Raw genomic sequence first — 26,135 nt, forward strand, 5'->3', positions numbered from 1 at the left:
GTCATGCCTTTATTTAGGTCACAATTCTCTAAAGACTTATGCACATGCTTTTTGTGCTATGAGTAGTCTCATTAACTTCAGTGAAGCTATTCAGTACATAAATATATGCACCTGTATAAGTCTATGCAGGATTGGGGCATTGGAACCAGTGCTGAAGCATAACACTTGGTCTTTGAACTAATTTGGTTTCCCTGGCTGATTGCTAAGAAATACTTGCGACACCCTCCATATAGAAGAGTGTCTTTAAGAGGTCCTGGCTTTGTATAGGCCTAACAACACTACCAAAATGTGTGATGACAACGATATGATGCTACATAATCTTTCTGGTATTGTAAGGAAAAGTATTAGAAACTAGTGTACTCCTATTTGCTGTTTCTTTTTATTTGGTACCTAATCAATCACTTTAATTTTTTTTAAGTGTTTGTGATAAGCTTAAGAAAAGAGCAACAAAAATGAACTCTGTAATAGCCCTTCAAAAAGTTGTATTTCCACATAGGAAACAATTGAGATGTGCTAGTCATCTGGCCTTATTTTAAGGTTAACAACCTTGTGAATTCTGATTGCTTTTGTCTCCACCTGCTGATATTGCAAATTAATCCTCTTATGTGCACTGGTAAAGGAGATGTTGCAGAATAAGTAGAAATGTGACCAGGATGCATATTGAATCCTGAGTTAGCCTAATTTTTTTTAAACACTTCTGCAAATTTGGAGAACCAACTGACGTAAGATCCTGTTTAGTGGGAGTTAGCGAAGTGTACGTGAAGGTCGCTGGTTGAATTTGTATCATGTATATGCTGATAAACATTTTTTAAAAGTACATTTGTAAGAGATATAGTATGATGATTTTAATTGTAAAGTTGACAAAATCTAAAACTTTGGACAGAGGACTTCGTGACATCAGTTACTTTGAAGAATATCTAACTAGGAGATATTTAGTGGGTGCTCTATTAGAATTACTCCTGAGAAAGAACTACAGGTTTGGGCCCTTACTGTTATCTTCAGATTCACATTTATTCTTCTTACTCTTCATTAATAGGTAGCATAGATCAGTCAGTGTTAAAGGAGTTGCCTCCTGAGCTCCTGGCAGAAATTGAATCCACCATGCCACTTTGTGAACGTGTGAAAATGAACAAGCGCAAACGTAGCACAGTTAATGAGAAACCAAAATATGCTGAGATCAGTTCTGATGAAGACAATGAAAGTGAAGAAGCTTTTGAATGTAAGTAGTACATCATTCTATTACTACTATTAAACAGCAGGATAACTCTTTGCTCTTGCTAACAGATTTCTTAGATGACTGGTTGAAACAATATAAGAACAAGTTAAGTTTGGGGTCTAGATAACTTGTTGACTGAGTAACTTATTTTGAAGAAAAATTACTAAACCTAAGTTTACCACTCAAGATGAATAGGTAGCTTGTTAGAATTCTCTCCCCAATCCTACACGTATGGCAGGATATCTCATAGACTTTTTCACTTGTGCTGCAGGACACTTTTAGACTCGAGTTAAAGAAAAGACCATTAAAAAAGACCTGAGAAGTTTTACATGGATAATATTCTATATGAAAATGTTGAAAAAATAAATTTTATGAATTTGGTGACCACCCACACTTTAAAATTGAATATTTATCATTTTACTTCACCCAGACTTTAGTTCTAGTGTGATTTTTTTGCAGTCAGGGATCTCAAACTATTAGTGCTGCAACATAATGCGATGTACGATCTTAAAAATTAGTTTTGTAAATTCTCATGTCTCTTCCATGTCTGACAAACTGAACTGGGGAATATTCCCCTTCTCCCTGGAGCGCTAGAGGCAGACTAATAGATTTCACTGCATACAGGGGCTAGATCAGTCAGAGGTCTGGAATTCAGCATAGCAAGCAACTCTCGCTGTAATGTGGCCTTAGGAATTTTTTTAAGCCTCAAAAAAGAAAATGAACTGTCACTTTTCCTAACTGGAAACACAAGAAAACAAAAAAATGGAGACTTTTGGGCTCCTGCTGCCCAGTGGGTTTCTCAGGCACAGCCCTTCCTGGACTGCCTCATCCTCTGGGGGTGGAGGGTATTATTGCTTGGACAAATCAAAATTACTTCTAGTTCTAACAGCTCTTGAGATAACCTTTGCAATCTGCCCTGAATGGAAGTGACTTGGGGGAGGAGAGGCAAGATGGTCATCAAAATCATGTATTATAATCTGATATTGAGCTCCCATGGGTCTGAGTGAGACCACAGACAATTCTATCACCTACTCTAAAAGAGAAATCTCACTACATTCAGATGGAAACCCAAAGAGGAGTACACTACCTTTTTTTTTTTTAAAGACACCAATGGCTGCTGTTATGACCATGATGTACAGAATCTTGAGGCACCAGGCTATTAATCTTCACCATGGCAAAAGTTTAACAGAGGGTTGCCTTAAGATTCCATATTGGGTTTTGTGGTGTTTAATGTATTCTGGAAAGTTGGGAGAGGGGAGGGAGGGCTGTAGTGAGGTAGCAAAATTTACAGGTGATGCAAAGTTACTTTCGTTTGTCCAGATCAGAAAAGACTATGAGGAAATCCAGAAAGACCTAAAAAGTCATGTAAATGGGCAACATAGTGGCAAATGTAATTGAATGTTGATAAATACAAAGTAATCATATTGCAAGGAAAAATTTAAACAACTCATACACCTTACAGGATTCAAAATGTGATTACTCAAGAAAGGGGCCAGGGTGTCATTGTAGAAACTTAAGTGAAGATCTCTTCTCAGTCTGCAGCTCCAGTCAAAAAAGCTGTTAAAATGCACAAATAATAGGATGGTGAATAATACAAATATTCTTGTAATGCCTTTATACATCAATGGTGCAGCCTCATCTGGAGTACTGTGTATGGTACTGCTCATGCCATTTCAGAAATGATATTGCAGAATTAGGGGGTTCAGAGAAGAGTGAAAAGAATGATCAAAAGCATGCAAAAACTTTGGTATGAAGAGAGGGAGTGAATTGGAATTGTTCCCTTAGCATGGAGATGAATAAGTGAGGACGTGATAAAAGTATATAAAGTAATGAATCGCAATGAGAAGGTAGACTGAGAAATTCTTTTTTTTTCCTTTCACCTAACACAAGAACAAAGGAGACATTCAATTAAATTAAAAGGTGGGAAATTCAAAACGGATAAAAGAAAGTATTTTTTCACACAACTTGGATTTAACTGTGGAACTCATTGCCATGGGAAGTTGCTGAGGCCAAGAACTTAACAAGATTGAAAAATGCATTGGGTATTTTTGGATATCAAGAAAATTATAATTCTGGATAAACAATTTTGGAAGGGATATTAAACCTGTTCCATGGCTTACTTGCATCGTCCTTGCATCTTCTTCAGAAGTATCTGGTACTTTAAAACTGGTGGGAAGTTTTTTATCTAAATATTTTTTCAACAGTTTCATTTCAGAATTTTTTTATTTTGGGGAATAGTTTTGAACTTTTATAGTTTTATTTTTCATATTTACACTTTTATTATTTTTACATATCATGCCATTAGTGGTGGTGCATAATATACACTACTCCTACTGACATGACATAATGACACGGTTGAAATATTCTATTTTTGTTTTATTGTACTAAAAGACTTAAAGGGAGCTGCAACTTAATACTGATTGAGCTAGAAAAGAAGATAAAATGTTTGTCAATGCTAAGTTGTGGCTACCCTTCATGGTTTTAAAACAATAAAATTGAAAGTATATTATTTTCATATGACATCAGTCATAGGGCTTCCTCTTCCTCCTCCTCCTGATTTGTTATGAAATGTGAAAATAAGAAAAGAAACAATTTCAGAATCATCATTTTCAGAATGAAATTTTGTTCCACTTTGCGATGAAAACAAATTTTGAAATGTCAATACTTCACACGAACCAAAAATTCTGATTTCCAACCAGCTCTACTGATATTATCTCTGTAAGAGACAGGATGCTGGACTAGATGGCCTGCAGAACTTTTATTACTAGTGATGATGCACATTTCAGGGAGGACCTTTCCTGGTTTTTGGATCCCAGATTCATTTGCAGGAAGCTAGGTTAAATACATGTTTATTTGCCAAATGAAGAAAACTTTATCTGGAAATTGTCAGTACAGATGCTCCCTGGGTTATGCAAACCCGACTTACAGAAATCCGGACTTACGGAAAAAGTTCCGTAATTATTATTTTTTTGTGTGTAATTGTCAGAGATAGGTTCCCGACTCAAGCAAAATTCGACTTACACAAGGACGCCTTGCGTAAGTCGGGGAGCTTCTGTAGAGTAATGCCATTTTTAGAGTCACTTCCCAGAGTAAACGTATGTTATATGATGGGCTTGTCTAGATGAACAATTAGTATGCAGTAAGCTAGAGTGTAAATCTACAGCTCACTAGCATGCTGCACACTGACTGTTCTTGTGGATCCTGCTATCCTGCACTAAAATTTCCCTAGTTTGCACAGTCACTAGAACTACTGGTCCCTCAGGCCAGGTAAAAATACAGGCCACTTAGCAAAAATTCGAAGTTACTTTCAGCATCGAGCATTTTGGGACAGGTCCTCTACTGCTCAGTGGAGAAGAAATAAGTATGCTTGTTAAGATACAAATCCCCTGCAGCACAGATTTGAGAGCAGCATATAAAATGCCTAATACCCACCTCTTAAAATCCTCCCTTAATGCTTGCTTTCATTCTAAAGAAAAACACTTTTTAGAAAACTTAACCGAAAATTAGGTGTTGGCCCCTGTGAAACATCAGGTACTTACTTACATTTAGATAAATCAGCCTCAAAATGAACTAAGATCTGATACTAAGGAAGAATAAAACAGATTTTTGTAAACTTCTGGAATAAGTGGAGTTCACCTGACTCCACAAAAGGTTTGGCACCTTTTGGTGGCTTTGTTTTTGTTTCTTAAATCAGCAGTTCAGGTTTATACAGTGTCATTCCTTTAAGAGGTGACAGAGCCTGGACAGTCCCCCAAGCACTTACTTCCCTTCCAGTATTTCTCCCAACTTCCAAGCATCCCAGATTGTTTCCTTTTCTCCAAGTAGTTTCATGGGCAATTGCTTTGCTAGCTTTCCAACGCTGCCACACACATTCTCAACCATTTTTATCAATTCCATAAGTGCACCAATCTCGCTTGGAATTAATCACTGTTCAGCTGTTTGGATTTCTACCAGAACTTGATTAGCCTGTGGGATATTTGTCCTATTATCAGTTCTGCTGGCTACAGTTAATGTCTATGGTTTCAGCCACAGTCTCATTCTCTGGCTCTGAGGTTCTGGTTCTAGCTTCCTTCTTTTTGCTACTCACCTTCAGAACATTGAATTTTGTGTAATGTATCACAATTAAAATTTTAAAAATCCTATAACCCAGTTTTTTAAAGGTATTTAGGCATTCCTGTGCTCGACAGTGATAGGATTTAAGAACATAAGAATAGAAGAATGGCCATACTGGACCAGACCAATGGTCCATCTTGCCCAGTACCCTGTCTTCTGACAGTGGCCAGTGCCAAATGCTTCGGCGGGAATGAACAGAACAGGCAATCATCGAGTGATCCATCCTCTGTCGTCCAGTCCCAACTTCTGGCATTGAGAGGTTTGGGGACACCCAGAGTATGAGGTGGCATCCCTGACCATCTTGGCCAATAGCCATGAACTTACCTAACTTTTTTTTTTAACCCAGTTATACCTTTGGCCTTCACAACATCCCCTGGCAATGAGTTCCACATGTTCACTGTGCATTCTGTGAAGTAGTGCTTCTTTATGTTTGTTTTAAATCTGATGCCTATTAATTTCATCAGGTGACTCCTTAGTTTGTGTGTTATGTGAAGGGATAAATAACACTTCTTTATGCACTTTCTCCACATTGGTCATGTTTTTACACACCTGTAAAATATCCTGCCTTAGTCATTTCTTTTCTAAACTGAACAGTCCCAATGTCTTTAATTGCTCCTCTGTTCCATACACATAATCGTTTTGTTGCCCTTCTCTGTACCTTTTCCAATTCTAATATATCTTTTTTGAGACAAGGCAACCATAACTGCACGCAGTATTCATGGTGTGGGCATAACATAGATTTTATATAGTGGCATTATGATATTTTCTGTCTTATTATCTATTCCTTTCTTAATGGTTCCTAACATTGTTAACTTTTTTGACTGCTGCTGCACCTTGAGCTGATGTTTTCAGAGAACTGTCCACAATGACTCCAAGATCTCCTCCTTGAGTGGTAACAGCTAATTTAGTCCCTACCCTTTTGTATGTATAACTGGGATCATGTTTTTCAATGTGCATTACTTTGCATTTATCAACATTGAATTTCATCTGCCATTTTGTTGCCCAGTCACCAGTATTGTGAGATCCCTTTGTAACTCTTCACAATCTGCTTTGGACTTAACAATCTTGAGTAATTTTGTATAATATACACATTTTGCCACCCCATTGTTTAGCCCTTTGTCCAGGAACAGCACTGGTTTCCTAAGTGTCTAAATCTCTTTTGAAAATGAGATTTAGGCCTCTAAATCAGTTAGGCATTGCAATACCTAAATAACTTTGAAAATATGGGCTTAACTGACTTAAACTCCTAAATCCCATTTTCAAAAGTGATATAGGTATTCAGAACCTCAAGTCTCATTGAAAGTCCAAGAGAGTTGGGGTTCTAGATGCCTAATAAAAATGAAACTTGGAAGCCCAAGTGCTTGCACTTATGAAAATTTTACCCTTCAACTTTCCCTCCCTTAGTCTATTTAAAAGGGCAGACATTCTGAATAAGTATTAAAAAAAATTTAACAGGCTTCTCTTCCTGTTTCAGGCATGGACTTTATACCTTCTTCAAAAAATATTATTAGGATAATTGCATGGCTGGGTTTTTAATGTTACAGGTTTATAATGCACACTTGCTTAATGTAACAATAGTACACGAATTTGCTTAAACTTATAAATCATTCTGATTTCAGTTTAACGAAAACTTGCTTCATTTTTAGCGTCTCGGAAAAGACATAAAAAGGACAGAGATGATGATAAAGCTTGGGAGTATGAAGAGCATGATAAGAGAAGTTCTGGTGATCATAGGAGAAGCAGTCATCACGAAGGAAGAAGGACTTCTGGTAGTAGCCGTTATCGCAATCGTACTCCAGAAGACTCTGACATGGATGATTATTCTCCTCCTCCTCCCCTCAGTGATGGTAATTCATCAGTATTAAAGTACATCTTACTCTATATAATTAATATAACCCTTCCATGCATTCTTAATATAAGCATATTAAATGTGGTTAGGCTAGTCTAAAGAATGTTGTTTATGGCTTTTAATATTCATGTATCCAACTTCAACAGAATATTTTACGAAACTGAACAAAAGCATTTGTTTCAGATATCTTCATTTTAAACTCTGAATTTGTTTACTAGTGGCTAGGAAAATGAAGAAAAAAGAAAAACAAAAGAAAAGGAAGGCTTATGAACCTAAACTAACACCTGAAGGTAACTTTTTGGAAGGTTGAATTTGTTGTTTTCTTCAGATTATGTTGTTTGTTGTATATAACTCAACTATATATACTTTTCTTTTTCACCAGAAATGATGGATTCCTCAACTTTTAAGAGATTTACTGCTTCAGTAGAAAATATTTTGGAAAATTTGGAAGACATGGATTTTACTACATTTGGTAATATGTCAGAAATTTCTCCACTGCTGTTTCTGTTGTACAAAACTACATGAAGCTATTCAAAAATTTGCATCCAAGTATTTTATTTCAGAGCCTCTTCTTTGTAACTTGGCTGCCTCCGGTGTACACTCTGGGAAATGTCTCCTTTCTCCTTTTTGGCTGCCACCACCGATAAGCTCCTCTTCCACCCTCTAATTGCTCTTCTTCCTCCAACCTTGGTTCCTTGCAGGACTTAGAAGAGAGACAAACCACAACAGATGCAAACCTTAAGCTACTGGGGTGGGGAGAATATCTATCTCAAATGTGATTATCTTCTGCATTACACCTCCCTTAATGGGTCATCAGCAGTGGGGATTGAAGATGTTTTGAGAGAGAATGCTCCTAAGGTATTTAGTAGCGTAACTCCCATTGAAAGTTAATGGAACTTGTGCTCCTAAATCCCTGAGGTGCTTTCAAAAATCTCTCCCTACCCCAGCTAAAGCACTAGAAGCTGTATTGTAGCAAACAGTTGTGTATTGGCATATAGATAAGCTAATAGATCTTTTCTAGCTCTTACCTGTGTAAAAATAAACAAATAAACAATCACTTGTACAACCTATGTATGCAATCAGTAGCTTTTCAAACTACTGAGTGAAATTTAACTAAAAAGCTGGTTGGGAATTTTCCAATGACACTTTGTCAGAAAATGTTGATTTGTAGAAACCAAAACTGTTAGAGGAAAAGGGATGGTTTTGAAAAATCTCCCAGTTGGAAAAAATGTTTGAAACTTTTCAAACACTGAAATATCATATTTCAATATTTTGGAAACAATGTTTTTGTTTGAAATGACACGTCATTTTGAAATTTTAATTAATTTATATAAAAAATGGTTAAAAATATAAGTATTAACATTGAAATAAAACATTTTGATTAACCTAATCGGATTTTTTTGGCGGGGGTAGGGGATGTGTTATCGGGTCACAATTTGGAATGGAAAAATGGTTTTGAAATCTTAAATTCATATGGGTTGGGAAAATTGTTTCCCACCCAGTTCCTAATTATACATTTTTAGATATTTTATAAAACATTCAGTGATGTTATATGCATTTTTAATCCATTGATAGTGCAAAAATGTTTAATTGTAGAATGACACACATTTTTCTTTTTGATTTTTTTTGAGGCAAAGGAATTCTCTAATTGGTTAAATGAACTGCTTGTTTAGCTGGATATATTAAAATACTTTGGCCAAAGATTTTCAGAAATGGGTGCCTGAATTTAGACTCCTAAATCCATATTTGTGCATCAGAATAAGCAGCCTGTTTTTAAAACTAGTGAAGATAATTGGAATGGATGTAAACTTTTTCATTTTATTTTATTTTTTATTTTTTTATTTTTTTTAAGGTGATGATGATGAGATTCCACAGGAGTTGCTATTGGGAAAACATCAGCTTAGTGAGTTGGGTAGTGAATCTGCAAAAATTAAGGCAATGGGCATTATGGACAAGGTATGTCATGATCTTAAAATACATTTCCCTTCTGTAAGAGTGTTCTTCCTGTTCTGTGCTTGCCTCAGTTTCCCTCCTTTTAGCGAGTGGTCCTCAGTGCTTCGTTTCACTGAGATGATGTAGCTAGAGGGTGATGTCACAAAGTCCACCCTTTCCAGAGTACAACAGCAGTCTTCTTCCCAGGCATCTCACTGGATTTCCTTTCCCCCAGGCCCAGTAGCCTTACATCCCTGTTAATGCAGGGTTCCCTTCCCTGGGCTAAACAATATCTGTGCCCTCAACAGGCTATGGCTTTCTTTTTATGCCCTCCTGGGCTTCAATTTTGAGGTTTATCCTGCTGAAGCAGGTTATTGGTATCACCCCTCTAAGATTAATACTCTCTTCCTAGTGCACCGCTACCTTGATATAATGCCACCCGATATAACACGAATTTGGATATAATGCGGTAAAGTAGTGCTCCGGGGGGGTGGGGCTGCGCACTCCAGTCGATCAAAGCAAGTTAAATATAACATGGTTTCACCTATAATGCGGTAAGATTTTTTGGATCCCAAGGACAGCGTTATATCGAGGTAGAGGTGTATGGGTCTCCAACCCTGCAATTCTATACTATGGGCTCTCTGTTCTCAACCTCACTACTATCTTCACTCTGTCTTTCCAGGGCCACTTCTTATGAAGACTTCTGGATTCCTTAGTATACGAACCTCTTCCTGTAGTTTTCGATAGCCCCAGGTCTAGACTCCTTTCTGGCCTTATCCATGGGTGCCCTCACTCCTTTTTGTGGGCTGGGTGCATCTCCTTCCCAGATATTAGCCCTTGTTCCCTACAAGTCTCTTTAGGTTCAGCTTCTACTGACTGGAGTTCTTGCCAGTTTCTACATCATACTGAGCACAAACAGCTCTTTTACAAAGGTTGTATATCACTTGATGAGTCATGATCCCTCAGTTACTTGTGGTCTACATCTCCCAGAAACCAGTGGCCTTAAAGAACTGAGTTCCAGTAAGACCTGGGCTATTGGCACCCATTCTTAAAAGGGCCAGCAAGCGCCACTCATTTCTTGGTCTTAATTTATAGAACATGAGTAGGTCATGTAGAACTACTTTATTTTCAGCACAGTCCCCCTGTGAGAATAAAATATATATGCAGCAGTTCCAAACAGTGTTGAAATTGTTTTGTGCTTGTACATAAACTTTAGAATAAATTAAAAACAAAACTTTCTCTAGCCAACCAGGGTTCATTATTAGTGGTTTGTTTTGGCAAATTCTGATTCCTGGCACTGGGAAGATAGCAGTGGCAGGTATACATAATTAAACATATTCCCTTACATTTTTCTAGTTTGAAGTATAATCTGGGTGAACAGTTTTTGTGGAAAGTGTTCTAATTAATGATAAAGAATTTAACCTAAATCTCTAAAATTATATTTTGATGAGAAAAATTCAGTGAATTCATATTATAAAATTGATTGCAACATGAAAACTGACATCATACTGTGGTTTATTCAAGATTTTTATATTGTGTAATTCAAGTGACAAACCACTAGAAACTACTACTAATCCCCTTGTGTTGTAAAAAAACAAAAAAAAACAAAACAGAAGACTAATGGAATGTTGTTTATTTTTAATTTCTACACAAACATCACCATTATTACTATTGCTTCATATTTAGTTTTATTATATGATCAGAATGCTCAGGCATGATCGTGGCCTCACTGTGCTAGAGGTTGTAAAAACACAAATTAATATCCTACCCCAAGCATTTACAACCTAATTTTTACAACAGAATTACACAGTATGACCTATTTTCCATACACACATTTGTTTTTAACCACTTAGAAATACTTTGTTTACACTCTTTCTGCTATTTTGATACAAGTATTTTTATTTTAGCTTTCAACAGATAAAACAGTGAAAGTCCTGAACATCTTGGAGAAGAATATTCAAGATGGCTCAAAGCTTTCTACGTTACTAAACCATGTGAGTTCAGAGCATAGTTGTTGGCATCACTATATTTGATTAAAATATGCACTTTCATTTTAATCTCAGTAGTAATATTTCTGTAAAGGATTTCTAATTTAGCTCACATAATAATTAATACGGTGTGAAATTTTAGTGTTTGCAAATTACTATAATCCTTTAGGCAACGCAACAGGTAGTAGTCAATACTCACTTAATTATATTGTTTCTACAGTGTTCTCCTTTTTGTGAAATACTATTTAAAAATAGCGCAGATTGGTTGTTCTGTTTTGAAAAATATAATTTAACACATTAGTGTCATTCTCTGATTTTCATTGGCAAACTTGCAGCCAGCATAACTTTCTTTGATACCTGTTCATTAAACTTCTCATATACCATAGAAGAAAACTGAGCTTTTCTGTAAAGCAGATTCTCACCATTTAGAATTGAGAGGAAGAATTTTAATTTGACCTTGATGGATCTACTCACATGCTTAAAGTTAAGGACTTGCATAATTACATGAAGGATTGAGTGAGGGTTATAACCAACGCTCCAAACATTATTCATGATTTCAGAGCATTTTTCAAAGTTCTTCGTAGGATCTTTTAGAATATCTATCTCTAGATAGATGTTGTAATGCACATTGGAAAACATAATCCCAACTATACATATAAAACCATGAAGTCTAAATTAGCTGTTAACACTCAAAAAAGAGATCTTGGAGTGATTGTGTATAGGTCTCTGAAAACATCCATTCAATGTGCAGCGGCAGTCAAAAAAGTGAACAGAATGTTGGGAATCATTAAGAAAGGGATTGATAAGACAGAAAATATCATATTGCCTCTATATAAATTCATGGTACATCCACATCTTGAATACTGCATACAGATGTGGTCACCTCATCTCAAAAAAGATGTATTGGAATTGGAAAAGGTTCAGAAAGGGGCAACAAGAATGATTAAGGGTATGGAACAGCTGCCATATGAGGAGAGATTAATAAGACTGGGACTTTTCTGCTTGGAAAAGAGACGACTAAGAGGGGATATGAGAGAGATCTATAAAATGACTGGTGCAGAAAAAATAAATAAGGATGTGTTATTTACTCCTTCTCATAACACAAGAACCCAAATGAACAGGTAAGAGTGGGCCACTAAATGAAATTAATAGGCAGCAGATTTAAAACAAACAAAAGGAAGTATTTTTTCACACAATGCACAATCAACCTGTGGAACTCCTTACCAGAGGATGTTGCGAAGGCCAAGACTATAACAGTGTTAAAAAAAGAATTAGATAAGTTCATGGAGGATAGGTCCATCAATGGCTATTAACCAGGATGGGCAGGGATGGCATCCCTAGCCTCTGTTTGCCAGACGCTGGGAATGGGTGACAGGGGATGGATCTCTTGATGATTACCTGTTCTGTTCATTCCCTCTGAAGCATCTGGCATTGGCCACTATCAGAAGACAGGATACTGGGCTAGGTGGACCTTTGGTCTGACTCAGTATGGCCGTTCTTATTTTCTAAGGATGGTTTAGTTCATAAATGTCTTGTAATTATTTATTTTTCCTTTTTCTCAATAGATTGACATTTTGCCACCTTGTCACAAAAAATAAGTTTTTGTATATATAAACTAAAATATTAATACTTTAGCTATTAATTGTTTCTATCACATAACACATATATATAAAACAATGTACCAAGAAGATAGCCTCAGTTTCTTTTGGAAAATTAATAGAAGTGTGCAGGCATCTTTTTAAAATAAATTGGCTTTTCTGTGATTACCCCTTCTCATAATTTGTTAAACATTTGTTATGGGACAGGAGAGTTAGACCTGTCTGAAGCAGATAGTCACTCCTCTATAGCTATACCAGCAAACTCACCTAATGGAGATGCAGTTTATATCAGCAAAAGAGTTACTCTGCTGGTGTAGCTTATTTCAGTTCCCTGAATGAAATAACCTGTACAGGCAAAATATTTTTTTGCTGGTATAACTATATCTACACTGGGACCTTTCTGGCATATGTGTTTTTCCCCCACACGCTCCTATTCAACATGGTTATCATGGCAAAACTTTTGAGTATAGACCAGGCCTGAGGAAAATGGTAATAGACCAAAGTTAATATATGTGCCTTTGGATTGGAGGCATTTGCACTTAAAAAAAAATGAACATACTAAATGTATCAGAATATTTTATTTTTCTTTTAGATAGGTGGTGGTTTCTTCATTTTTCAGTACACAGTTCCAAAATGTCTTTAAAAGTGACCTGCGAAGTGGAGGAGAAAATAGGCTGCTTGTTCCCTTTTCTACTTTTTCTTACTATGTATGAAGAAAGGACTGAATTTTTGTTGTGGTGGTTTTTTTTTTTTTTTTAAAGTTTGTTTTCTGCGTGGCTTGTTCCAATAAACTCAGACCCAATCTCACCTTTATGATGACTGAAAAGCTAGTGATATGGTGACATCATGAGAGCCCAGAGATTGAAAGATGAGCAATTGAGAGGGCAAGGGATTTTTAGTTGAAACATTTGAGTTTTTATATTTTTATTAACGCAAATTAACTTGAATGACTAATCAACACTTTGGACAAAGGAAGCCTTTGTCAAAGAGTCAGCCTCTTCACTCTTTCTGTTAAGGTGTTTAGTATTCACAGTTAAGATTCCTGATATCTCTGAGGGATTCATTAGAAAAACCAGAAAAGAGTAGACTTGACATTCTTGATACTTAAGTTGAATTAAAAAGGAAGCAGGGAAGAAATTTTAAATAAATTTAAAAAATCACCTTTCAGGTCTTTCTTTATACACTATAAAGAAGAAAAGGATTATAAAGAAGGAAAGCCCAATTTTTCTAACAGATCTTTGCAGGTCTCCTTTAAATTTTCAAATATACCCACCAGGTATACTCAAAATACTGAATCTGCAACTCCATTATGAAATATACTCAACACTAAAATGTTACAAAGATTTATCTCAAAATATAACATTTTGGAAACAACTTAGCAATGCTGTGCTGCACTGCCCTATATGTGGCCCAGAGTTTATTTCCCTAGTCAGTCTCTCACTAAGACCATATCTATGCTAGAGAATGTTAGGAAAAAATTCCCACTGGTTTTACTATCAATAATGTTAGCTGTTTAGTAATGCTTAGTGAGCCCCATAGAGATTATGCCTTTGTTATGCTAGATGCTGTAAATACACAGAAGAGAGTGCTCCTGCCCTTAACTGAATCTAAATAGACAAGTCAGAAGAGAAAATACCTAGGGCTTTGGGTAGGTTCAAAAGCTGGGAGAAAGGAAATACTATTCTTCTTGGAGTGTTTTCTCATGTCAGTTCCATTCTAGGTGTGTGTGTGTGCCCACGTGTGCAGTCGTTGGAGATTTTTGCATTAGTGGTATCCATAGGGTCGGCAGGGGTAGCCCCTTGAGTGCCACACTCATGTGCTGGTATATCAGGCACTGCTGACCCTATTCCCTCTCAGTTCCTTCTTACTACCTGTGGTGGTTAGTCGGAGCACCTTTCCTTGCATTGCAAGGGCTAGCAGTTTTTCGTCTACTGACTTCAAGCCTTAGAGCCTTGTAAATAGTTTGTTTATAATAGTTAGTGTTAAGTAGTTGCTAAGTGTAGTTAGATGTTAGCAGTTAGGGTCCCAATGGGGACTTCGCCCAGGTGGGGCATGGCCAGGTCTCCTGGGTTTAAGCCCTGCGCAGACTGCAACAGGCCTATGCTTGTAAGTGACCCCTATAGCAACTGCGTCAAGTGCTTGGGAGAATCGCACATTAGAAATAAGTGCCGAAGTTCTAAAAACTTTCAGCCCCGCAGGATATTCAGTTACAGGCTCTCCTCATGGAGTAGCCCTGTGTCCGGACTCCATGCAGCCCCACCAGGACTCACCAAGGACCTCAGCCTCGGTGTGCAGTGCCCACCGGCAGTGTTTCCCGTCGCTGGTTCCCAAAAAGAAGACCAAAAACCATGGCTCCCCAGCACCAGGCAAAAAGAGCCATGGGTCTTTGGGCAAGGGACCCACTTCAGCCGCTCAGCCACTCCGGAGGCATACGCTCATACCTCTCCAGTCGGGTCCTTACTCCCGTGAAAGGTCCACCACCGACTCCTGAGAGCAGTATGGGACCTAAACCCCTGATGGCACCAACACCTACACAAGCTCCCTCAATGCTGAGAGAGCAGAAGCGTCCGCCCGCACTACTGAAGAAGCGCATACCTCAGGAACCAGCAGATCCCCACAAGGGCAAGCCAGCTGCTAAAACCCCTTGGGGGCAGTGGAGTGCCACTGATCTCTCAAGACAAAGCAGCGCTCTCCACCTCCATACCACATATCGCTGGAGTCGCATCACAGACCCTCTGTAGCTCGCCCTCAGTCACCGGCACTGCATTCGCAGCCTCTGCTGTCTTGACACGAATTGCCTAGAGAAAGACACTGGTCTCAGTACAACCGAAGCCATTTGCCCTCCTGCCGGTCATCCTCTCGGCACAGGTCCCGGTCATCTGCCTCATGGGAGCGCTCCCCATTGCATTTCTGTTCCCCCCTGCACCAGCACCAGTCTCCGATGGCAACAGTCAGCAAACAAACCCATGCCTTGACGGTCCCACCAGGGTCACTGAAAGGATTCCTCCAGCACGGAAGTTCAGTTCATCCCCTCACCTAGATAGTACCGGCGCGAATGGGCACCAGAGGCTGTGTCGACGGTGCCGACTTCGCAACATGGGCAGTGGCCAGTACGTTGGCCTTATTGAAGTGCGTGGGGAGTGCTGGTTATGGCAGTGCCCCCTTCACACCTCTCATTGGCCACTGCCTCGGAGCAACAGCTGACAGCACCAGGCTCGGTGCACGAGGCGCACTCGGGGCAGTTATCGTCTTTGTCCCCAGATGAGGCAATTGTGGGGACCCTTGAGGGCCAGCCTGCCGGACGATTTTAAAGAACACAAGGCCCTGCTTCATCGAGTGGCCGAGAAATTGGACCTGGAAGTGAGGAAATGTCTGGGCAGGCAGACACCCTTTTTTATGCCCTATCAGCCTCTACCCGAACCTGTGTTGCACTACCAGTGTATGATGGTGTCCTCAAAATTGCCAAGGACCTCTGGCAAACTCTTTCCTCCATTCTTTCCACCTCAAAAAGGGCCAAAAATAAATACTTTGTTCTGGCCGAGGAGTTTGAATACCTCTACACCCACCCTCCCCCGGGCTCACTGGTGGTTTCTGCGGCCAATGAAAGAGACAAACAGAGGAGTACCAGCTCAACAACCAAAATAAAGAGGCCAAATGGTTGGACCTGTTTGGAGAAAAAAAATATATTCAACGGCCAGTTTGCTGTTCTGAGTGGCAAACCATCAGGCCCTCTTGGGCCAATACAGTTTTAACTTACGGGACTCCCTCCATAAGTTCAAGGAGTCCCTCCCGCAGGGTTTGGCCCAAGAATTTGGCACCCTGATGAAGAGGGCACTGCGGCTGCCAGGTGCTCCCTCCCAGATGGCATGGGATGTAGCAGTAATGAGGCGCAGCTCCTGGCTTCAAACTGCTGGACTCTCACAAGAAATGTAGACCTTCATCCAGGACCTCCCATTCTTTTTTCAGACCAGATGGATGTGAGGTTGCATGGGCTTAATGGACACCAGGACCACCCTTCACTCACTAGGCATGCATACACCTCAGCCTGAGAGAAAGCAGTTCCAGTCGCCCCCGCTGCCTAAGCCTTGGCAGTCTCATCCGAGGTCTGCAAAGAGAAGAGACAGAGATGTTAGTTTCAGCCACTGTCGCCCTTCCTTCTCCCACTCACCTGTACATCCAGGCCTGGCAAAACACCCTGGGTGCTAGAAGCGCTCATTTTGAGGGGGCAGTAGAGAGTGACACCCCAGTCACCTCCCAGGATCCATCCTGCTTTTTCCTCAACAGTCTTCATCCCTTCTGTTCGGCCTTGTTCCAAGTCACCTCAGACCATTGGGTGCTGGACATAGTGTCTCAAGGTTACACCCTGCAGTTTTCAGCCTCCCCGTCCCTTCCACCCATCGATCTTCAGGGACCCTTCTCACGGGCAACTCCTGGTTTAAGAGGTCAAAAACCTCCTGTGCTTGGGGGTGGTGGAAGAGGTCCCTCAGGACATGACAGAGAAAGGTTTCTACTTCTGTTATTTCCTAATCCCAAAAGCAAAGGGGAGGCCTCAGACTCATTTTGGACCTGCGACACCTGAACAAGACTCTCAAAATGTTGAAGTTTTGCACGGTCTCCCTGGCCTCCATCATCTCCTCCGTGGATCCAAGAGACTGGTACGCTGCCCTCGACTTGAAGGACACCTATTTCCATATCTTCATATTCCACGGTCACAGACATTTCCTCTGTTTTATAGTGGGCGAGCACCATTTCCAATTTACAGCACTCCCCTTTGGCTGCTTGTTGGCTCCAAAGATCTTCTTGAGATGTATGGTGCTAGTGGCTGCTTACCTCAGACATCAAGGGGTTCAGGTCTCGACAATTGGCTCATCAAGGGCAGGTCTCAGGAACAAGTGCAGAGAAGCCTCAATTGGGTGCATTCCACCTGTCGTGACCTGAGCGTGTTAATAAACGAGAAAAAATCCACTTTAAGGCTAGTCCAATGCATAGCATTCATAGGGACAGTTCTTGACTCCATGCAAGTCAGAGCCTTCCTTTTGGAGGTGCTTTTTCAGGTCATGTGGGACCTGATCTCCCATGTGAAGAACCACCCGCTAACCACAGCTTACACTTACCTGCCTGCAGTTGCTGGGCCACACGGCCGCTTGTACGTACATGGTCAGTCATGCCCGGCTCTGCCTCCAGCTTCTGCAAGTATGGCTGGCGTCGCTTTACACCCCCAACAGACACTATCTAGACAGTTAGTCAGGGCGCTGGATCACATCCTGTCATCCCTGGAGTGGTGGTTAAACCCTGAGTCAGCGTTGGAAGGTGTTCCTTTCGCAGCCCCGTCTCTGTCACTCTGTCATCTCAGATGCTTCGGACCTGGGCTGGGGAACCCACCTGAGTGAGCTCAGCACTTAAGTCCGCTGGCTGCAGGACGATCTGGCCCTTTACATCAGTGTCAGCAGTTTGCCTGGCCTGCCAGGTGTTCTTGCCCCACCTGAGGGGCAAGGTGGTGCCGGTCCTCACAGACAATACCACCAAGATGTATTACACCAACAGGTAGGACAGAGCCAGGTCATCAGCTCTTTGCCAAGAAGCTCTCAGCCTTTGGGCCTTTTGTGTGCAGCATGCCATTCATCTGGTAAGCGCGCACCTGCCCAGGACCAAGAATGTGCTAGCAGATCACCTCAGCAGGACCTTCTCATCTTGCCACGAGTGGTTGTTCCATCCAGAGGCAGCCAGTATGATCTTCCGAAAATGGGGGACTCTCCAGGTGGACTTGTTCATGTCCCACCAGAACAGGAAATGCCAGGTTTTTGCTCCAGGGGATGGACAGTGGGTCCCTGTCAGATGCTTTCCTGCTTCTGTGGTCAGGAGCCCTGATGTACGCCTTCCTGCCAGTGCTGTTGATCCACAGAGTCCTCCTGAAGATCAGACAGGACAGGGTGAAAGTTTACCCTAATTGTCCCCGAGTGGCCTTGTAAGTACTGGTTCAGCACGCTGTTGGACCTTTCAGAAGCTGTGACGCTCTCTGGCAAGACCTGCTGTCGCAGGACCACAGCTGTCTTCTGCACCCGAAGCTAGAGGCGTTGCACTTGACAGCATGGCTGCTGCAAGGCTGAATGCGGAAGACCGGGAATGCTCAATTCGTTTGTAACAAGTCATGCTGGGTAGCAGAAAGCCCTCCACCAGAGCAACTTACCGTGTGAAGTGGAAAAGATTCATGTGCTGGGTTTCGGATTGGCTTGTCCGGGCCGAGCAGTCCTCACTGCAGATGATCCTGGATTATCTTCTGCACCTCAAGCTTCAGGGCTTGTCTTGTCATCGATCAGGGTCCATCTGGCTCCTATTTCAGCTTTCCACACTCCGTTCCAAGGCAGGTTGGTCTTCGCTCACTACATGATGGCCCAGTTCTTGAAAGGTCTACAGCGTCTTTACCGTCACGTCCGGGATCCTGTCCCTCCCTTGTATTTGAATCTTGTACTGTTGAGGCTCATGGGGCCTGCTTTTGAACCTCTGGCTTCCTGCTCTCTTCTCTTCTCTTCTCTCCTGGAAGGTTGAGTTCTTCGAGTGCTTGCTCATATCGATTCCAATTAGGTGTGCACGCGCTGCGTGCACGTTCGTCGGAAGATTTTTACCCTAGCAACACTCGGTGGGTCGGCTGGGTCGCTCCCTGGAGTGGCGCCGTTATGGCGCCGGATATATACCCCTGCAGACCCAATGGCCCTTCAGTTCCTTCTTACCGCCCATGTCAGTCGTTGGAACAGTGGAGCGCGGCATAGCTGATCTCCACTTCCCTAGCTACTCGTAGTTTTCTTACTAATTGTTGTGTATATAGTTATAATCTCTATAGTTGTAGTTAGTTTTTGTAGTTCTATAATATAGTTAGTGTATATAGTTACAAGGGGCTCGGGGATTAGCCCCTTCCCCGCACCCGGTACCGGTGCTCATGCCCGGTTCACCGGGCTTCAAACCGTGCTCGGCCTGCCACAAGCCAATGCCAATGGGAGATCCCCACGACTCCTGCCTTAAGTGCCTGGGGGAATCCCACCTCTCAGATAAGTGCCACATCTGTAAGGCCTTTAAGCCGAGGACGAAGAAGAAGCGGGACTTTTGTCTCAAACAGCTCCTGATGGAGGCAGCTCTTACTCCACCGCCCTTGGCACCGAGCGCTGGACAGTCCACATCAGGGAGGAAACGCTCTTTCGGCTCCGGATCGCCCCGGTACCGCTAAGGCCCCTCGGCACCGACCGTCGCTGGCACCGATGTCTGCTCGGCACCGTTCCCTCTCCCCGCGGGTCAAGAAACATAAGACTCCTGCTGCTTCGGTGCCGCCTGCACCACAGTCGGAGCACCCGCCTAAGTCGGACCGCCTGGCACCGACGCCTGCCGCAGCACCGCCAGCTTCGGCACCGTCGAGTCCGGTGCCTGAAAGCTCCCCAGCGCACGCTGTGGTCGAGCTCACTATTCCCTCCACGCCGGAGACCTTTTCCACAGTGAGGGAGCTAATCGCGCTGACGGAGTCTGCACTGCCTCAACCCCCGGCACCGTCGGTGTGGGTCATACAGTCAATTGGCAAGCCTGCTCTGCTGAGGCCACCGTCTGTCGGCACCGCTGAGAGGCACCGATCATGATCTTGGTCCCGTCGCCGATCCCGGTCCTGGCACCGCTCTCCATCTCGGTACCAGTCGGACTCCCGGCATCAATCCAGCTCCCGGCGCTGTGCCTCTCGCAGCAGCTCCAGGCGTCGAGCTTCGAGATCCCGGTCGACCTCCCAGCACCGTTACGGTCGCAGGTCCTGGTCTCGTTCACGGTACTGTTATGGCGCCCGGTACCGCGCTCCGGTGCCGCACAGAGAGAGATCGTCTAGACTCATGGCCCCTTCCCAGGGTTTCTCAGCTCCTCCTTGGCCGTCTCGACACACCTCAGTGTCATCTCACATGGACTGTGCTTCCTATGCACAGGACCGTGACTCAGACGTGCCCAGCCGAGTCTTCCAGGAGACCCAGGCCCACGAACAAGGGCCCCATCAGTGGTCGTTCTGGACACCTTGGGCGTATCACCAAGCCCAAGGTGTGCCCCACAGCAGCATCATGCTCCGTGCCATCGGAACACCGGGTGCCGGAGGCGACTGTAAGCCGCCCCCCTCCTGCGGGTACGGATTTCCGCCAACAGACTCTCAGGTCCCACCTGAGCCTGATGCCGTCCAAGAACAAGAGCCCACGCAGGACCTGCTTGTCCCTGGCCTTTCCTCTTCCTCCTCTCCAGATGAAGCGGTGGCGGGGACATCCTCCTCCGGCCCTCCCCCAATTGACCTGAGGGGCCCATCAGGACCTCCTGAGGTGGGTGGCCCAGAATATGAATCTTCAGGTGGCGGAGGTCCTGGAGATAGAAGACCCTGTGGTGGATATTTTATCAGCTGACACCCCCACAAGAGTGGCCTTGCCATTTATTCGTACTATTCAGGCAAACGCCGATACTATCTGGCAATCTCCAGCCTCTGTTCCGCCCATGGCCAGGGGAGTTGAGCGGAAATACATGGTACCCTCTAAGGGGTACGAGTACCTGTACGTGCACCCTGCTCCCTGATCGTACAATCGGTCAACGAAAGGGAGCACCATGGCCAGCAAGCTCCTGCTCCAAAGTCAAAGGAGGCTAGGCGCATGGACTTATTGGGCCACAAAGTATACTCTGCTGGAGGCCTCCAACTCAGGGTGGCAAACCAGCAAGCAATGCTTAGTAGGTACACCTATAACACCTGGGCAGCGCTTGGGAAATTCACGGAGCTAGTTCCCCAAGACTCCCGCCAGGAGTTCGCTGCCCTTTTGGAGGAAGGGAAGAAGGTGGCGAGAATCTTTCTCCAAGCCTCGCTGGATGCAGCCGACTCTGCAGCCAGGACTCTGGCTTCAGGAGTCGCCATGAGGAGAATATCATGGCTTCAGGTGTCAGGCCTTCCACCTGAGTTACAACAGACTATACAGGACTTGCCCTTTGACGGCCAAGGCCTATTTTCTGAAAAGACTGACCCTAGGCTGCAAAGCCTAAAGGACAATAGGGTGATCATGCGCTTGCTCAGAATGTACACACCGGTGACTCAGCGCAGGTCCTTCCGTCCTCAGCCTCACCGCCCTTACCCCCCGCCTAGGCCATGACAGGACTTTGGCAGAAGGCGCATCCGAGGCAATCGCAGACGGCAGTCTGGACCCCACGGGGGTCAAAATCAGGGTCCGCCCAAACCACTTGCGGGCCCCAAACCAAACTTTTGAAGGCACGCCCAAGGATGGCATACCAGTTGTTTCCCAGGATCCCTTTCCTCCTTTTTACAACTGCCTCTCCTATTTCCTCCCTGCGTGGACCCAACTAACTTCGGATCGTTGGGTCCTACGCACGGTAGAATTCGGATACCACCTCCAGTTTATTTCACCCCTTTCCTCCCAACCCCTATCCTCGTCCCTCTTCAGGGACCCCTCTCACGAGCAATTCCTCTTGCAAGAGGTACGGATGCTCCTTGCCATGGGAGCTATAGAGGAGGTACCGAAGGACTCGAGGGGCAAGGGGTTTTATTCCCGTTATTTCCTAATCCCCAAGGCGAAGGGAGGTCTGAGACCTATCCTAGACCTGCGAGGACTCCACAAATTCATGATAAAGTTGAAGTTTCGCATGGTATCCCTGGTGACCATCATCCCGTCCTTGGATCCCGCAGACTGGTATGCCGCCCTCGATATGAAGGACGTGTATTTTCACATCGCTATTTACCCACCACACAGGCAGTACCTCCGTTTTGTGGTCAACCGTCGACATTTCTAATTTACGGTCCTTCCGTTTGGCCTCTCTACAGCCCCACGAGTATTCACAAAATGCATGGCTGTAGTCACCGCCTCCCTCTGTCGTCGTCGGATACATGTCTTCCCATATCTTGACGATTGGCTCATTCGAGGGACTTCCGAAACCCAAGTCACCCGTCATGTGGGCATCGTCAAGGACCTATTCAGGCAATTAGGCCTGATGATCAATATAGAGAAGTCCACTCTGGTTCCCACACAGAGAATAGACTTCATTGGGGCCATCCTGGACTCCAATCTCGCCAGAGCCTGCTTACCACAGCCTCGGTTTCAGGCAATGGTATCAATTATCCAAAGCCTACAACACTTCCCGACAGCTTCGGCTCGCACTTGTCTCGGCCTCCTGGGTCACGTGGCTGCCTGCATGTTCATGACCAAACACGCCAGACTCCGTCTCCGTCCCCTTCAAACTTGTCTCATCTCAGTATACCAGCCGGGCAGAGACAGCATAGACACGATCCTCCCGAGCATCCTAGGCTCCCTGGCCTGGTGGCTGACACCCTCCCTGGTCTGTGCAGGGATGCCATTCCACCCGCCTCAACCTTCGATGGCCCTGACAACGGACTCGTCATCTCTGGGTTGGGGTGCCCACTTCGAGGATCTCCGCACTCAAGGCCTTTGCTCTGCTCAGGAACTGGCCTTGCACATCAATGTGCGGGAGCTGAGAGCAGTCCGCCTTGCGTGCCAGGCATTTCGAGAGCATATACAAGGCCATTGTGTCTCAGTGTTCACAGACAACACAACGGCCATGTTTTTACATAAACAAGCAGGGTGGAGCACGTTCCTCCCTCCTTTGTCAGGAAGTTATTCAGCTCTGGGACTTTTGCATAGCCCACTCGATCGACCTGGTAGTGTCTTTTCTCCCAGGGATTTGGAACACTCTGGTGGATCACCTCAGCAGATCCTTCCTGTCTCACGAGTGGTCGATTCGTCCGGACATTATCCATTCTGTTTTCCGGAAGTGGGGTTCTCCCTGCATAGACCTCTTTGCCTCGCGCGAGAACAGGAAATGGCAGGCGTTCTGCTCCTTCCAGGGTCTTTCCCCGGGCTCCATCTCAGACGCATTTCTGATACTGTGGACAAGCCATCTGCTTTACGCCTTCCCACCGTTCCCGCTGGTTCACAGGGTCCTACTCAAGCTCCGCAGAGACAGAGCCCACCTGATCACGATCGCTCCAGTGTGGCTGAGGCAACACTGGTACACCATGTTGCTCGACCTGTCGGTGGCCAACCCAATCCCCCTACCTCTTTGCCCGGATCTCATAACTCAGGATCACGGCAGACTTCACCACCCAGACCTGCAGTCTCTTCACCTCACGGCATGGTTGCTGCGTGGTTAAGCCAGTCCGAGTTACGTTGCTCTGCCTCGGTACAACAAATACTCCTGGGTAGTAGGTTAACATATCTGGCCAAGTGGAAGCGTTTCTCCTGCTGGTGCAACCAACGTAATGTTCCCTCCGAGGTACCAGTTCCTACCATTTTGGACTACCTCTGGTCTCTAAAACAGCACGGCCTAGCGGTATCATCAATAAAGGTGCACTTGGAGGCCATCTCTACCTTCCACCCAGGGGAGAGCGGCCACTCGGTGTTCTCACACCCGATGGTTTTGAGGTTCCTCAAGGGCTTGGAGCGTTTATACCCACAGGTACGCCGCCCCGCCCCAACTTGGGACCTCAATCTAGTTCTAGCCAAACTTTTATGGCTGCTTCCTTTGAGCCACTAGCAGCCTGCTCGCTGCTGTACCTGTCCTGAAAGACAGCATTCCTCATAGCCATTACATCGGCAAGACAAGTCTCCGAGCTTCGGGCTTTCATGGTGGACCCCCCCGTATACAGTATTTCACAAGGACAAGGTACAGCTGTGACCACATCCGGCCTTCCTCCCTAAAGTGGTATCGGCCTTTCATATCAATCAAGATATCTTCCTTCCGGTCTTCTTCCCGAAGCCACACTTATCACGTCGGGAGCAGCAGCTGCACTCCCTAGATGTCCGTAGGACTCTCGCGTTTTATATCGCGCGAACAAAGCCCTTTCGTAAAACACCCCAACTCTTTGTTGCGGTGGCAGATCGAATGAAGGGCCTACCGGTCTCCTCCCAGAGGATTTCCTCTTGGGTGACATTGTGCATCCGCACCTGCTATGACTTGGCTCATGTTCCGATGAGCCACCTTACCGCACATTCTACCAGGGCTCAGGCTTCATCTGCCGCCTTCCTGGCTCATGTACCCATCCAGGAGATATGTCGTGCAGCTACATGGTCCTCGGTCCACACCTTTGCATACCATTATGCATTGGTACAACAGTCCAGAGATGACGTGGCATTTGTCTCAGCAGTTCTACATTCTGCGACATCTCACTCTGACCCCACCGCCTAGGTAAGGCTTGGGAGTCACCTAATTGGAATCGATATGAGCAAGCACTCGAAGAAGAAAAGACGGTTACTCACCTTTGTAACTGTTATTCTTCGAGATGTGTTGCTCATATCCATTGCAAACCCGCCCTCCTTCCCCTCTGTCGGAATAGCCGGCAAGAAGGAACTGAAGGGCCATTGTATCGGCAGGGGTATATATCCGGCGCCATAACGGCGCCACTCCAGGGGGCGACCCAGCCAACCCACCGAGTGTTGCTAGGGTAAAAATCTTCCGACGAACGTGCACGCGGCGCACGCACACCTAATTGGAATGGATATGAGCAACACATCTCGAAGAACAACAGTTACTACGGTGAGTAACCGTCTTTTCCTGGTGGCAATTACGTCCGCCTGCGGAGTGTCTGAGATCAGGACACTTAGGTCAGAGCCACCCTATATGGTGTTCTACAAGGATAAGGAACTGGGAACACCTGTGCTGCTACTTTTAACCTTCTAGCGTGAGCTCTGTGAGCCAGAGTCAGTTGACCCAGGCTCTGAGACTCACTGCCAAGGTTTTATCTGTGTGTTTGTGGCTATGAGGATCTACTCTAGTATACTGAAGGCTTGTCTGAGTTGGTAGTTGATAGAAGAGCTGTACAGACTGTACTTTCAACCTCTGGGAAAGAGGAGGTTTCTCTCATGATTCTTTAGCAATTCCTGTGTGTGTTTTTTTGAGGCATAGTTATTGATGAATCATGTCCTCAACACAGTGATGATGACTGATAAGGGGAATCTTGAGACTTTAGGGAGCATGGAAGTAAAAAAGGGATCAGGAAAATCCTCATGATTTCCACATGGTTTATAAAAGTTATTCTGCACTAGAGTTACATATAGTGGTAGAAATTGAAACTGGTCAAAGTAGCAGTGATAGGTAGGGTTGGAAGGATTAGTTTTTATTATTAAATGTTGGTAAACAGATTTCACTGCACAGACACAAACTAATGAAAAAGTATTTCCTTCAGTGGAAATTGAAATTTACAGACAATAAGAACAATGCTGAATTTATGAGAATTTGACTTAAGGATATTTACTTAGTATATTTGGACAGGTGATGTTGATGGTTTGTGTTTGAATGATTATTAAGCTTTAACTTTCAGAATCTGTGTCTGTCATTAAATAATAATTGTCTGAGAACTCACATAATTTCCTGCTACTATGAAAATTTATATAGCTAAAAGTAAAAAAAATGCTTAAAATCCATAA

General features: G+C 43.9%; 1 protein-coding gene across 5 annotated transcripts in view; it reads left to right on the plus strand.

The window, feature by feature from the left end:
* Nucleotides 1-26,135, plus strand: part of NIPBL (NIPBL cohesin loading factor) — a 281,825-nt gene that overhangs the window by 178,874 nt on the left and 76,816 nt on the right. For all 5 annotated transcript variants that reach the window (XM_045020599.1, XM_045020600.1, XM_045020601.1 and 2 more), the window contains exons 11-16: nucleotides 1,037-1,219; nucleotides 6,976-7,176; nucleotides 7,397-7,468; nucleotides 7,561-7,650; nucleotides 9,031-9,134; nucleotides 11,018-11,104. In XM_045020599.1, the coding sequence (XP_044876534.1) occupies nucleotides 1,037-1,219; nucleotides 6,976-7,176; nucleotides 7,397-7,468; nucleotides 7,561-7,650; nucleotides 9,031-9,134; nucleotides 11,018-11,104 (737 nt within the window). The remainder of the gene's footprint in view (nucleotides 1-1,036; nucleotides 1,220-6,975; nucleotides 7,177-7,396; nucleotides 7,469-7,560; nucleotides 7,651-9,030; nucleotides 9,135-11,017; nucleotides 11,105-26,135) is intronic.

Source organism: Mauremys mutica, chromosome 6 (genome assembly GCF_020497125.1).
Source record: "Mauremys mutica isolate MM-2020 ecotype Southern chromosome 6, ASM2049712v1, whole genome shotgun sequence".
NCBI lineage: Eukaryota > Metazoa > Chordata > Testudines > Geoemydidae > Mauremys > Mauremys mutica.